Source organism: Leptonychotes weddellii, chromosome 13, assembly GCF_054177405.1.
Source record: "Leptonychotes weddellii isolate Sample4059 chromosome 13, ASM5417740v2, whole genome shotgun sequence".
NCBI classification, from domain to species: domain Eukaryota; kingdom Metazoa; phylum Chordata; class Mammalia; order Carnivora; family Phocidae; genus Leptonychotes; species Leptonychotes weddellii.
Genome location: NC_138381.1, coordinates 72,107,043 through 72,119,784, shown reverse-complemented (window position 1 = coordinate 72,119,784; position 12,742 = coordinate 72,107,043). Strand labels below are relative to the sequence as shown.

At 53.5% G+C, this 12,742-nt stretch overlaps 1 protein-coding gene across 1 annotated transcript in view; it reads right to left on the bottom strand.

The window, feature by feature from the left end:
* Positions 1-12,742, bottom strand: part of RBM19 (RNA binding motif protein 19) — a 128,848-nt gene that overhangs the window by 106,973 nt on the left and 9,133 nt on the right. Inside the window, exons 7-14 of the mRNA XM_081800951.1 lie at positions 10,128-10,317; positions 7,941-8,012; positions 7,077-7,280; positions 5,694-5,824; positions 4,786-4,907; positions 4,262-4,358; positions 2,604-2,714; positions 864-1,064 (exon numbers count right to left, since the gene is read on the bottom strand). Coding sequence (XP_081657077.1) covers positions 864-1,064; positions 2,604-2,714; positions 4,262-4,358; positions 4,786-4,907; positions 5,694-5,824; positions 7,077-7,280; positions 7,941-8,012; positions 10,128-10,317 — 1,128 coding nt within the window. The remainder of the gene's footprint in view (positions 1-863; positions 1,065-2,603; positions 2,715-4,261; positions 4,359-4,785; positions 4,908-5,693; positions 5,825-7,076; positions 7,281-7,940; positions 8,013-10,127; positions 10,318-12,742) is intronic.

Sequence of the window (12,742 nt, the reverse complement as noted above, 5' to 3'; positions counted from 1 at the left end):
AGGGCTAAAGTGCCTGATAAAGAGAAGCTACTCATTGTGGGTGAACAGTGCTCCCCCCCATAAAGATATGTCCACATCCCAAAACCCCAGAAACCTGTGGATGGGACTTATTTGGAAAAAAGATCTTTGCAACTATCATTAAGTGAAGGATCCTGAGATGAGAGCATCTGGGTTATCTGGGTGGGCCCTAAATCCAATGACAAGTGTCTGCACACGAGAAAGGCAGAGTTAGATCTGGGGACGGAGGAAGAAGGCCACGTGAAGACAGAGGCAGAGACCGGACAGACGCGGCCACGAGTCAAGGGACACGTGGTGCCACCAGAAGCTGGCAGAGGCAGGAAGGGTCTCTGAGAGCCTTGAGAGTGGGCAGGGCCCTGTGACAGCTGGATTTCAGACTTCGGGACTCCAGAGCTGTGAGACAATACAGCTCTGCTGTTTTAAGCTCCTGCTTTGTGGCCATCACGAGAAACTAACGTACTACCCTAGACGTGTATATATACACATGACTTCTTTCTCTCTTTACTGAGAAGCAAGAGACTGCCCTCTTACAGAAGTGACTTTCAACTTACTGGAAACGTAAGATACCACACGCGCCCAGAATGGCGGCTCTAATTCATACAGGAGTGGAGAGCCAAGGGAAGCCAGAGTGCAGCGCGGAGCCACGGCGTGCTCTCTGGGGGATCTCTAGAGCGACCCTCTCACACGCTCCCGTCCCGAGGAGGTGCTCTCAGGGGTCGGGTCGTAGATCACGTCGGAGAAGGCTGGTTTGCAGCCAGCGCCGCACCGGCCAGGTCTGCGCTAAGGCTGCCTGCCGGTCCGTCGGCCCCCTCGGCCCTCTCCCGAGCAGGCCCCGGCAGCCCTACCTTGGAGTAGGCCAGATGTCTGAAGGCCTTCCGGGCCTCCAGGGCCTCCACGAACTCCACGATGGCGGTGACGCCGCCCTCGGGCAACAGCACGCGGCCCAGGCTGCCGAAGCGGCCGAAGGTCTCTTGCAGCTCGGCTGCCACGGTGCCCGCCGGCAGGTTCTTAACCAGGATCACGGTCTTGCTACGCTCGGCCGCCGCCTGCAGGGAGGGAATCAGCACACGTGGAGCAACGGGAGGGAGGATCCCCGGCCCGACCCCAGCTCCGATCTGTGGCTCTCTCTGCACCAGGCAGCCCTTCGGGACCTCAAGTACCAGGCGCTTGGGGAGCGGGCCCCCGAGACCCCACCCCTCGGGCGTGGCACTCCAGGGAGAGAGGCAGCTCCTCCGAGTGGGTAGGGGTGAGGGCCCCAGTCCTAGAGCCCAGGTCACACGTCAGCCCCTCCACTTCTGAGCCATGGCAGATCCTGCCAGTGTCCGCCCACAGCCCTCGCTGGGCCTTCCGGAGTGTCCAACAAGACAGCAGATACACGGCCCTGAGAGACGTACTTAACTCGGCCTCAGCCCCTCATGTAACGCCAGGACACAGCACCCATTTCACAGGAGCACCTCAGGGAACGATTTAATTACGTGCGTTAACACGAGCCAAGCACACACAGTATATGCACTCTGTAAATGTCAGTGATTAGTTTATTGAAAAACCATGTAGCGGGGGCACCAAAGAGCCAAGATATAATGGCCAAGCTCCAGGCACATGGGGCATCTGAGCAGGAGTCTCAGCTTGGCTACGAATCTAACCTGAAACCTTGGGTCAGTTGCTTTCCCTCTGGCCTCAGTTTTCTCGCCAGCAAAACGGGCAGTAACACCCATCCTCTAGGCCTCACTGTTGCTGTGAGGACTGAGTGAGGTGGGTGAGGTGGAAGGCATGTGCAGGTGGGAAGGGCTGGCCCCCAGTGGGCTTCAGGTGCCACTGAGGCCGTAGAGGACAACAGTTAGGGGCGTGGGCTCTGGGGCTGCATTCCGATCCACGACCAGCTGTGTGACCCGGAGCATGTGACTTAGGCTCTATGAATCACTATGCGAACACAGCAGGGCTGCTTTCCCGGGTTGTCACATGAGATAAATGAATAATAAAACACAAATCTAGGGGAACACTTTGGTGAGTCCCAGTAAGTGTTAGCTGTCAGCATGTGTACTTCACGCATCCACCAGCCCTTTCCATTCCACTCGCCCTGGAGGTTGGCCTGGACAGCCGGGAGGGCTATTTGGGAGTCAGAAGTCGAGATTTAGTCCAGGCTCTTGCCACAGGCTCAGTGTTTGACCTCTAAGTCACCACCCCAACCCCTCTCTGGTCCTCAGTTTCCTAGCCTGTGAAAGGGAGGGGAGGTCTTAACTCCTACCTGGTGGAGAATAAGCATGTAGGAGTCCTGACCTCTATCCTACCTGGTCCAAGGAAGGTCTATACTCCCAGTTAGACAACAGGTGCTCCTAGTAAGGTACTGGGTGGGGCCCCTCTCATCTGTGTGGGGAAGCCCCAGCACACAGCCCCCAAGAGACACCATCCAAGTCAGATGGGCCCCTTGTCTGAGCCCAGGTGATATTTTCTTCTTTAGAGACAACTTAGAGATTAATAATAATCATCCTTGAAAGGTCGGATCCTCAAACCCGCCAGCACGCCCCGGATCTGAAACCCCACCCTCGGCTCTCCAGCCATTGGTGGCTCGCTGAGCCGGTACCCACCTGGCTGAAGGAGTCCAGACTGACCCCGTTGTCGAGGAGGAAGCGCCGCACTTCCTGGACAAGCTGGGTCTCCCCCAGGGCCACGCGCACGGCCACGCTGCCCTTGGTCTCCTGTGGGAGGGGGGAAGGGAAAAGGCCCTGTCAGCTGGCAGGCTGGTGACAGGTCAGTCGTTCCATCTCCCAACAGCCTGAGGAGACAGCTAGAAAGGGCCGCCAGTGCCCCTCACGGACCCATAGTAATTTCATGACTCGGGCTTCCATGTCTCACACAGTAAATCCAGAACCCCCATGCCTACCTCTCCAGCTTCACTCCCCACCCTCCATTCCAGCCAAGCAGGCCAACCTCATCCCCACCTCGGGCCTCTGCACTCGCTGACCTCCGCCTGCATGGTGCTTACCCCATGATGCCTCCTTCCATCCAATTTCTGCTTAGATGTCACTCTGCTGACTGGTGACCCTCACTCTCACACCCTCTCCCCTACTCAGCTTCACCTTCCTAGCTATTATGTGTATGCTGCACCTGTTTACGTATGTCTTCCTTCTCTGGAAGGTTCTAGAAGAGCAAGACTTTCTGTGTCGGGTGCCTGTGGGATCTGAACTGGCTGCATGCTTCCTAGCCAGCTAAGGCCTGGAGCTGAGCTGCCCGACATGGTGGCCATGAGCCACATCTGGCCACTGAACACTTGAAACGTGGCACATGCACATCAAAAAGCGCTAGGAGTATAGAACATGCACTGGATTTTGAATACTTAGCGAGAAAACAAAAGGCAGAGTTATCTTGTCATCTTTCATATTGTGTATTACGTTAAAATGATATCTTGGCTGTGCTTTGGCTATACTGAATTAAATAAAACAGATTTTGAAAACGAATCTTGCCTATTTCTTTTTGCTTTTTAAGAAACGTGGCCACTATGGGGTCTGCCACTACACACGGGGCACACATTCTAGTTCTAATGGGCAGTGCTGACTTTAAGTGTTGGGCAGGACGAAATGACAACGGGTGTACGGTTTACGGGGCAAAACCACGGATATCCTTTCTGACTAGCTGGAAAACATATTCCAACGTTTTGCCGAAGATGGACTTAGCCACGGTGTAAGTAGAGACACGTGCATTTTAAGGAAGGTGTGTGATCTGAGGGGGCTGGAGAGAGGGATGGGAAAAGTCAGCAGGAATCGGGTTTGACTTTGACGGGAAGAGGGGCAGAGGCCGATGACTCCCCTTTCCTCATCTCAAAGACTGGGGCCAGCCCAGCTGAGGGAACGCATGTGACAGCCCTTGGAGAGGTGTGTGATGGGGTTCAGAGCATGGGCACCAGAGTCAGACAGACCTGTCATCCCATCTCTGCCTTTTCCAGGTGTGTCACCCTGGGAAGGTTACTTTGTGTCCCTAGGCCTCAGTTTCTTCAGCTGGAAAGTGGGACAGCAGGAACACCTAGCTCATCGGGCTGTGGTGAGGAGCACCGCATAGCTGAGTCTCTCTGGCTTGGCTCCACACAAGCCCGGGAGAAGCGGGCCTGGAGCATGGAGAGGATACTTCCAGAGAAGGCCCCAAGGATGCCCACAACTTCAGCCTGAGGCCAGGGCTTATAGATGACCCTGCTCCTTCTCCCCTTGTGATCGGCCCAGAGCCGGGCATGTCAGACGGGACGCCCACTCACGTGGTCAAACACTTGACTCTTGGTGGCACTGTACTTCTGTGCAATGGCGTCCGCCACAGCATTTGGGCCCATGAACAGCGTGTTCCAGTTGTGAGAGCTGAGAGGCAGAGGCAGAACAAAGAAGTCAGACCAAGACTGAACGAGCGGAATATTTTCTCAGATGCAAAACCTCTAAGAAGTAAGCTCATTGCCTGCCCTTCTAAGACCCCAAAGCCGCCTGCTCCTGCCAACTTACCGGGCACGGGCCAAGCACCCAGGGCCTGGAGACGTGAGCAATGATGATACGATCCCTGACATTTGACGTGCACTTACTTTGTGCCAGGGACTAAGCACTTTGCTTATATGAGTTCATTTAATTCTTACAACACTGAGAAAGTAAAGCACCACTGTGATCCCCCCCATTAAGCAGATGACAAAAGCGGGGCTCAGGAAGGTCATGGACGAGAGGCTGAACCCATCCCAAGGAGCCAGAGCATGTAGGCGGCTGGAGGAGCAGGGCCTAGAGGCTGGTAGCGGGTAAGGACCTGGAGCTGTTGGCTTTGTCTTTAGACTCTTTCTTCTTTTTATAAGACGATGATCCTGGGGTGTCCGCATCCTCGCTGGCTTCCTTCTTGATGGTGGATGGTAACACGTGGAGCATTCTGCCCTGGAGAGGGATGACGAAAAGAGGGTAGAGAGAGGAAGGGGATAGGTGGGTCCACATCCTGCCCCAGGACATCAGCCCCTCCACTGGCAGGATGGACCCAGTGCTGATAACCCTAGTCAGGAGACATGGCCACCCTCACACCAGAATGGGGACCTGGCCACATGAATCAGGGTCCCGACGCTGGTGGGGGACTTTTGACACAGCCTCACGACAGAAACTGAGCATTTTATAAAACCCCTGCAGCAGCCCCCACCCCCTCAAGCCTGGGCCCTGTTCTGTCCCCGCGCACTGAAGCGAGGGCTCCACGCGGGTGGGAGCCGGTCTGGCTGGGGGGTCCCAGGAGATCAACAAATCATGAATGAACAAATGAGTGGGGAGAAAAAGGACAAAGGGAGCTTGAGGTGGCCTGGGCTTGAGCAGGCGGGCAAAGCACACTGCTCGGTAACACTAGAAAAAAAGAAGAGCTTCTTACATCCTATGGGCCCATTTAACACGACCAGTTCAAACTCTCCTTCCTTATTTCTCTCCCAAACAGTATTTCTGGGGACACAAAGCATATGTGTTCACTTGACAGATAGTTTTCGAGCCTCCATGGTGTGCCAGGTGCTGTCCTAGGTGCTGAAGGGCCCTGCCCCCAGGGAGCTCCCCTCTACAGGCTCCTGCGAGGCAGAGGCTTCCCACACCGTCTGCGTTTTCTTAGAAATGTAGGTGCTCGTGCGTGTGGGCCCACAGATCCTTTCCCCATCACCTGAGCCCAGCCGCCACCCGCCAGCCTGGAGCAGTCACCTGGAACACCTGCCCGTCCACTTCCGCGTAGGCCCTCACGGCGTGCTCAGGGAACATGAAGGTGACAAAGGCAAAGCCCTTGGGTTTCTTGGTCAGGCTGTCGATGGGGTAATGAAGCTCAGACAGAGGACCTGAGGACAGGACAGGTGTCAGCATCCTGGGGGCTGGGGCTGGGCCTGAGTGCTGGGCACCCAGCTCTTCTGGGTGGGTGACAGCCGCAGTTGCCATGAGACCACCTCAGAGGTCAAGAGTGGCCTTTCACAATCCTTTACGTGTCTACCCTAGAAGTACAAGTGCCTGGCCTGGATCCTGCCTCCAACACCTACCACATGTGTGGCCGGGGGCAAACCACTAGCCTCCACGTGTCTCAGTCTCTCATCTGTCAAGTGGCATCCTAAGAATGCCAAGCTCATAGGGTGGCTGTCAGCAGGCCCATAAATGCATCAATACTCGTGTAGCGTACTGAACTGCGCCTGCTCCAAAGTTAGTGCCCCAGAGGGGTGTGCTGGGTCCAAGTACAGCCCTTCTGAAGCGGCTTCCGCTCTCAACACCAGGGGGTGCCCACGCCCCCCTCGGTCTTTGTCTTCCCCCACGGAAACCTGGAGGCCACGGCTCATCCCCCAGCCTGGGCAGCCTGGCCCTGTTGTGCAAACCAGTGGCCGCGGGCTGGGAGGTCATATGAAGGTGCCTGCTGGCAGAGCCCTACCCAGGGCCTCCCTGCCCGCACGACCCGCAGCTGGACTCCAAACAGCAGTGAGGGATCCCAAAGCATCCAGACCTTGCCCTCCATCTCAAACCCTAACTTCCTTCCCTTCAACAGCCACGCCCTTACAAACACACAGCCCTGCGGGCCAAGATGAACCTCAGGCCTTCCTATTTTCGCCTGAGAAATAGCAGCAGAAGCAGTGACCATGACAAACGTGACCCTATCACATCCACTTGGGACACTCGGTTTGGAGAGCAAGGCCTCAGACAGTGGAGCTCAGACTGAGAAGCCCTGTCGCGTTCCTGCCCCCAGTGACTGGACTTCACACTCTGAGCAGCAAGAGTTCGGACAGCAAGGGCTGGCTCAGCAGAATGTTTCCAAATCTCGACGGCTCTGAGTTTAGACAGTGAGAGCAAGGAGACAATGGGTTCAGACAGCACGCGACGCCTGTCACACGACCTTTGGCTGGGAGCCCTGCTAACCCCCTACGTCCATGACGTGTGAGCGCTTGCAGCAGCTCAGGGGTCATCAGCCCCATCTACGGATGACAGAACGGAGACAAGAGTGGGAAGCCATTTGCCCGTGGTCAGGAGCTGACAAGAGGCGGGCCGTGCTCGAACCCAGGCCGTCTGCTCGCGCACCACGTGCTACGGGGCAGTGGGAGGTGGCGCCCCTACCGAACTTGGAGAAGAGCTGCTCCAGGTCCTCCTCGGTGCTGGTGTAGGGCAGGTTTCGTATGAAGAGCCTCCCGGAGTCGGCCACATCCTCCTCCTCCTCGTTCTCCCCGAGGGTCCGGCCTTGCCAGGACTTGGCACTACTCCTCAGGGGCCCCTTGGCCGTAGGGACGTTTTTTTCCCTGAATACCTCAATGTAGCGCCCGCCTGCAGGAGGAGAGGAGTCAGGGCTCCGGGGCAGGCCCGGAACTAGCCGGCGACTCCTGCGTGGTGATCCGGACTCTCCCTGCGGCCTCCCAGACGCCACAGCCAAGGCGAGAGTGTTGGCACCGGCTGTTACCGGGGTGGCGGTCTGGGCCAGGGAAGGGCCCTCTCCCTGAATCTCACTCATCCTACACATCCGGCTTCAACCCCTGGCCACCCCAGGCCACCATGCTGCATCCTCTACCAGGGCACACTCCCTGGTTCTGCCTGGGCAAAGGTGTCACAGGACAGAAAACCCTGGAGGACTGCCCCGTACTGTTGATGAACAGTCCCTGCCCCATCCCACAAAGCCAGAGTTTGCCCCCCACCCCTCCCCTCCCCAGGTTTTGCTCCAATGTCACCTTCTCAGTGAGGCCCAAGTGAATGCAATCCTGTTTAAAATGCACCTGCTCCAATCCCGGCCCATCTGATGACTGTCTCTCCCTGCTCTACGTCCGCTTACTCTTACCTCCAGGAGGGCAGAGGTTTTGGTGTATTCTGCTCACTGCTGTATCCACAGTGACTAGACCAGTGTCGGGCACACAGCAGACCCTCCATCAAAACGTATGGAGTAAACGAATGAGCGAACAAAGCTCTGCAACCAGGCAGAGGCTGGTTCCTTACCCATGTATTCCCTGTTGCATTTCAGAGCTTGCTTGACTTCCTCTTCGCTGCTGAAGTCCACAAAGATGTACCCTGAGAAGGGACAGTGACAAAGGGAGACTCTGCAGATGCGGGTGGGAATCACAGAGGAACACCCACACTGTGCTGGCTGTTTGGGGGAATCTGAGCAGAAAGTGGGGGAAAACCCCTATGTTTGTCAAGTCTCCAAAATACAGGCGGACTCTCACCGAACCCCTGGCCAAACCTCTCCTTGCGGGCAGTGCTGAGACCCCGCGGGCTGGTTTCCAGACGAAGGTGCCGGACCACAGGAGGCAGGAACACAGGAGGCCTTCAGCTCCCTTCCGGCCTCACCCCATCTGAACCAGGGCCCACTCTGTAGCCTCCCCTGGAGGAGACGTGCCGAGGCGGAAGTGTTGTGACCAGCTTAGCACCTGAGTGGCTACCTCCACGAGGACTCTGTCGCTTGCCCCGTGCACACAAACAAGCATGCGGGACTGTTTCCTGGAGCACGGGAGGCGTCACATCCTCCACCTCACAGGGCCTCAACCCCATGAACAGCAGAGCATCACGACTAAGAGGTAGCAGTGCTGTAACCTGGTCCGAAGCCCACAGGTCCGGGGCTCTATCACAAGGCTCTTTATTCCCTCCTAGGATTCCTCCTTCCTCTCTGTTCCCAAAGGCAGGCACCTCATCTATCCCCATAAACGTCCTCCATCCCCTTCCTTCCCCCTCTGCCACACCCCAGTCCAGCCCACTGCCGATCCTTCCTTGGATGACTGCAAACGCCCCACCCAGCCCACCTGTACCTCGTGGGCCCGGTCCCAGGACCCTTCTGTCACCAGCCAGGGACTGTTCTATATTCAATTGTGGCCTCCCCATGCTTTAGCCCCTGCTGCGCTCCTGCACCCAGGCTGGAGTCCATGGTCATTAGTGAGCTCCCCGGCCTAGGGGCCGGGTCCTGCCTCCTCACCAGCTCTTCTGAGGGGACATTCTATCTCTCCTCAAAAGCATTATGCTCATACGCCAGTTCCCGCCAGCTCCCGGGCCCCCAGTACACTTTTCTCTCAGCCCTGACAGCTCCGATATGCTCCTTCCTGCTCCCTCTGGCCAACCCCTGCTCGCCCTGTGGTCTCCAAAGTGCCCTGAAAGCAGGGGTGCCCCCTCCATCACCACTATTAATAGCAGCTCTCAGGGAGTGTGCAGTTGACATTCAGCATAGTTTAAATGCCGTGTGTGTTAACTCACTGAATCCTCACAACATCACGAGCTAGGACCGCCCCACTGCGCAGGTGAGGAGAGAGAGGCTAAGTCTCTCATCCAGGGTCACAGGGCCTGTAAGAGGCTGAGCTGGGATCTGAGCCCAGAAAGGCGCTCGTCACCCCCTCCTTTACTGCACTCGGTAGGCGTGCAAGGCGACAAAGCTGGCTGGCCGAACAGAGCTGCCTGGTAAGCAGGGCTTCATGCTCAGAGAGCTGGGGAGGAAATGCCGACAATCAAAGGCGACAAGACCACCCCTAAAGCAGGAGCCCTTTCTTCCCCAGATGCCAGCCCCCCACAGTTCCCAACCCCTCTGCCCCTGAGGGAGTCTTCTTGGCAAGGACACCCCGCCTGCCCAGTGCTGCCTGGCCTGCCCCAGCCGGAGGCCCTCAGGGTGGCTCTCCGAGGGGCACCGATTCTGCTGCTCTGAGTCCTGCAGCCTCCGAGCCTGGCCAGCAAGTAGGCAGAGGCAGGCTTCCAGCTCTCCACGCTCAGACCCTTCCTACCAGCATGTCCCCCACCCCTCTGAAGCCTGGGAGGGGGCTGGCCACCCAGAGCGGGGAAGGCGGGGGAGAGGGCAGCGCCGGGGCAACACCACACATCCTCGGCAACTCAGAGTGCTGCCCGTCAGCAGAGCTGCTCGTGGACTTGGCCGAGCAAAGCCCCGGGACCAGGGACATGTGTTTAAACGGAACAGGTGAGCCCGCAAGCACAAGCGTAGGCTGAGGGGGGGGGGCTGGCAGGGGCAAGCTACATACTAGGCCACCACCCGACGCAGACCCTTGTCCCGAGCGCCTCAACCCTTCCACTGAACGGGGGACACTAAGAGCGAACACAATACCCTGAAAACATCCCCCCGAGGCAGCTGCCCCAACCTTCCATCTCTGCCCTCTGTCTCCCCAAACCCACCCTGCACAGCCCAGGCCTTACCTGTTTTGTTCCCGTGGGCATTTCTCACTATCCGAATGGCCACTGGTCTCAGGGGCGCCAGGAATTCCATAACGTTTTTCTGCAAGAAGAAAAGTTTTCCCTCCTTTATCAACCCGATAATAGAAGTGCAACCCAATAAAGAAACGTGGGCCAAATTTCCGAATTCAGAAAGGTCCCCACAGCGTTTCACCTTTCAGTTTCTCCCTCACCACTAAACACAGAGCTTCTCTCCATCATGAAATAAAACTACCTTAGATAAGCTTTGAACAAAAAATCAGAGGAGTGAAAAATATAGAGCTGTATATAAAATAGTAACATCCCAAATGGCATTTTCCGGCATTGTTTCTGATCTCTTTTTCCTAAGGAACTTTTTATATATATTTGGGCTTAACTCTGGTTTTTGTCATTTCTCATGAATGCATGACTATTTTTCCATGTCACTTCACAAAGGTGAGACACAGCAATTTAAAGTGCTGTTGTAGATGGTCCCTGATTTTCTGAACTCCTTCTCTCTTTTGGACATAAGGGTGACTTAAGCACATTTTTTTTAAAAATGCACAAGCATGCAGATATATATGATGTTAGGGAATGCTGAAAAGCACAAAGAAGAGAACAAAAAAGGCCCCTAATTCCAATGCCCAGCTCACTCTTGTTGGCTTTTTATTAAAAATGAAAGTAGGGGATGCCTTCTCATCTGCGTCCGGGTGTGAGGCCTTTAGGGAAGCTTAGAATGTCCAGGCAACTGTAGAAATGAAAGCACTACACAATGAATGGAAGAAGTCCAATAAAGCTGTGGATTTTTCCTGTTCCTACCTCCACTAAAAAAAAAAAAAAAAAAAGTCAAAAATATCAAATTCTCCCAAAATCACTTTTTCCTCATTTTTATGTGCCTACTGAGAAGTGTACGACATAGAGTGTGTCTTCTGGAAAAAAGAAATTCGCCTATCCACACTCTTCCCTACGCTGCGTTTTTTACTTGATGGTACAGCCTGGGGATTCCGCATCAGGACATTCTGTCTCATGGTGTGTTATACTGTCCTGTTCCAATGCATTATACTTGACTTAACCGGAGTTAACCTTGAGTTTTTCAGCCTAGGTACTATGGGAATTCCGGGCCTGATAACTCTCTGTTGTGAGCGGCTGTCCTGTGCATTGTAGGATATCTGACAGCATCTCTACCCTCTACCCCCTGGACGCCAGGGGCACCTCTCCCCAGCTGCAACCATCAAAAACATCTCCAGATATTATCAAGTGTCCCCTAGAGGGGGCAAACCATCCCCAGCTGAGACCCACCAACTTAACCACTTCTCTAACGATAAGTTGTAAAGGTTGGTTAGTGCTTTTTGCCTTTATAAATGACATGACATAACTTGATACATTAAGTTATAAATAAAACAGTAATACAAGAGCAGTGAACATTCTTGCACTGAAATCTTGGTACATTTGGTTCACTCGCCTACAGAGCAAATTCCTAGCATTATAATTACTCGGTCAAATGTATGGATATTCTTAATTTTGACTGACACTTCCAAATTGTCCTCTAAAAGGCTTCCCGGCACACTTCTACCAACAGTGGCTGAAAGCATTATTGAACTTTAAAAATTTTTGCAAAATGTAATCTTCCAGTTTTGAGCTGTATTTAACTATGACTGAACTCAAGCATCCTTACTGGCCATATGCATTCTTTTCCTTAGAAGACCTCCTACCCTTTGTCGATTTTCCTATCAGGTCACAGGTCCCAGTATCGATTGATCTTTGTAAATTAAAGAAACCAGATTTTGCCTGTTGTTTGCTTACAAACGTCTGCTGTCTTTTGACTTTTTCCTTACAGCCACTGAGTTCTGCAAACAGCTCAGAGAGGCCTGTTTCATTCTAATATTATAAGTAAATTCACCAATGCTTTCTCCTGTAATTTTTATAGTTTTGTTTTTTAAAGCTTTTGATACATCTGAAACTTACCTTGCTATAAGGAGTAAGGCAAGGATCCATCTTTTTTTCTCTCTTCAAAAAGGTTAACTGGTTGTTCCATTATTACTTACGGAAAAATCTCTCTTCTCTTCATTGATGAGATACCCCCCAAGACCCTCAGTTAAATATGATACAAACTGGAGTTATTTCTGGATTCTATTCTATTCCATCAACCTGTCCACAGCTTTGCCTGAACCAAACTGTTTTAGTTGCTGTTGCTTCAAACATGTTTCAGTATCTTGTAGGGAAAGGGTCTATTCTTGCAGGATATTCCCCAATGTTCTATGACACTGTCCCCTAAGCTATAACTGAGCTTATTCATCTATTCATGATTAAGGAAAAATTAGCATCTTTACATGCTAAAAATGTATGGCTTTCCATTTATGTAAGTATTCTTTTAAATCCCTCACTGGAGTTTAATGTTTTCTCTATAAAACTTTTATGAGAGTATCTATAAAGTCTCCACACACACACACACACACACACACACAATATTCACCAGACTATCTAGAGATAGGTTTTCTTTCTGTTTTATATACAAACCTTTTCTTCTATTACATTTTGTTTTTGTTCAGGGAGAAGAAAAAAGTGACCATTTTTTATGAATTAATTTTGCAAAAAGCCATCTAGTGTTTCCTTATTTATTT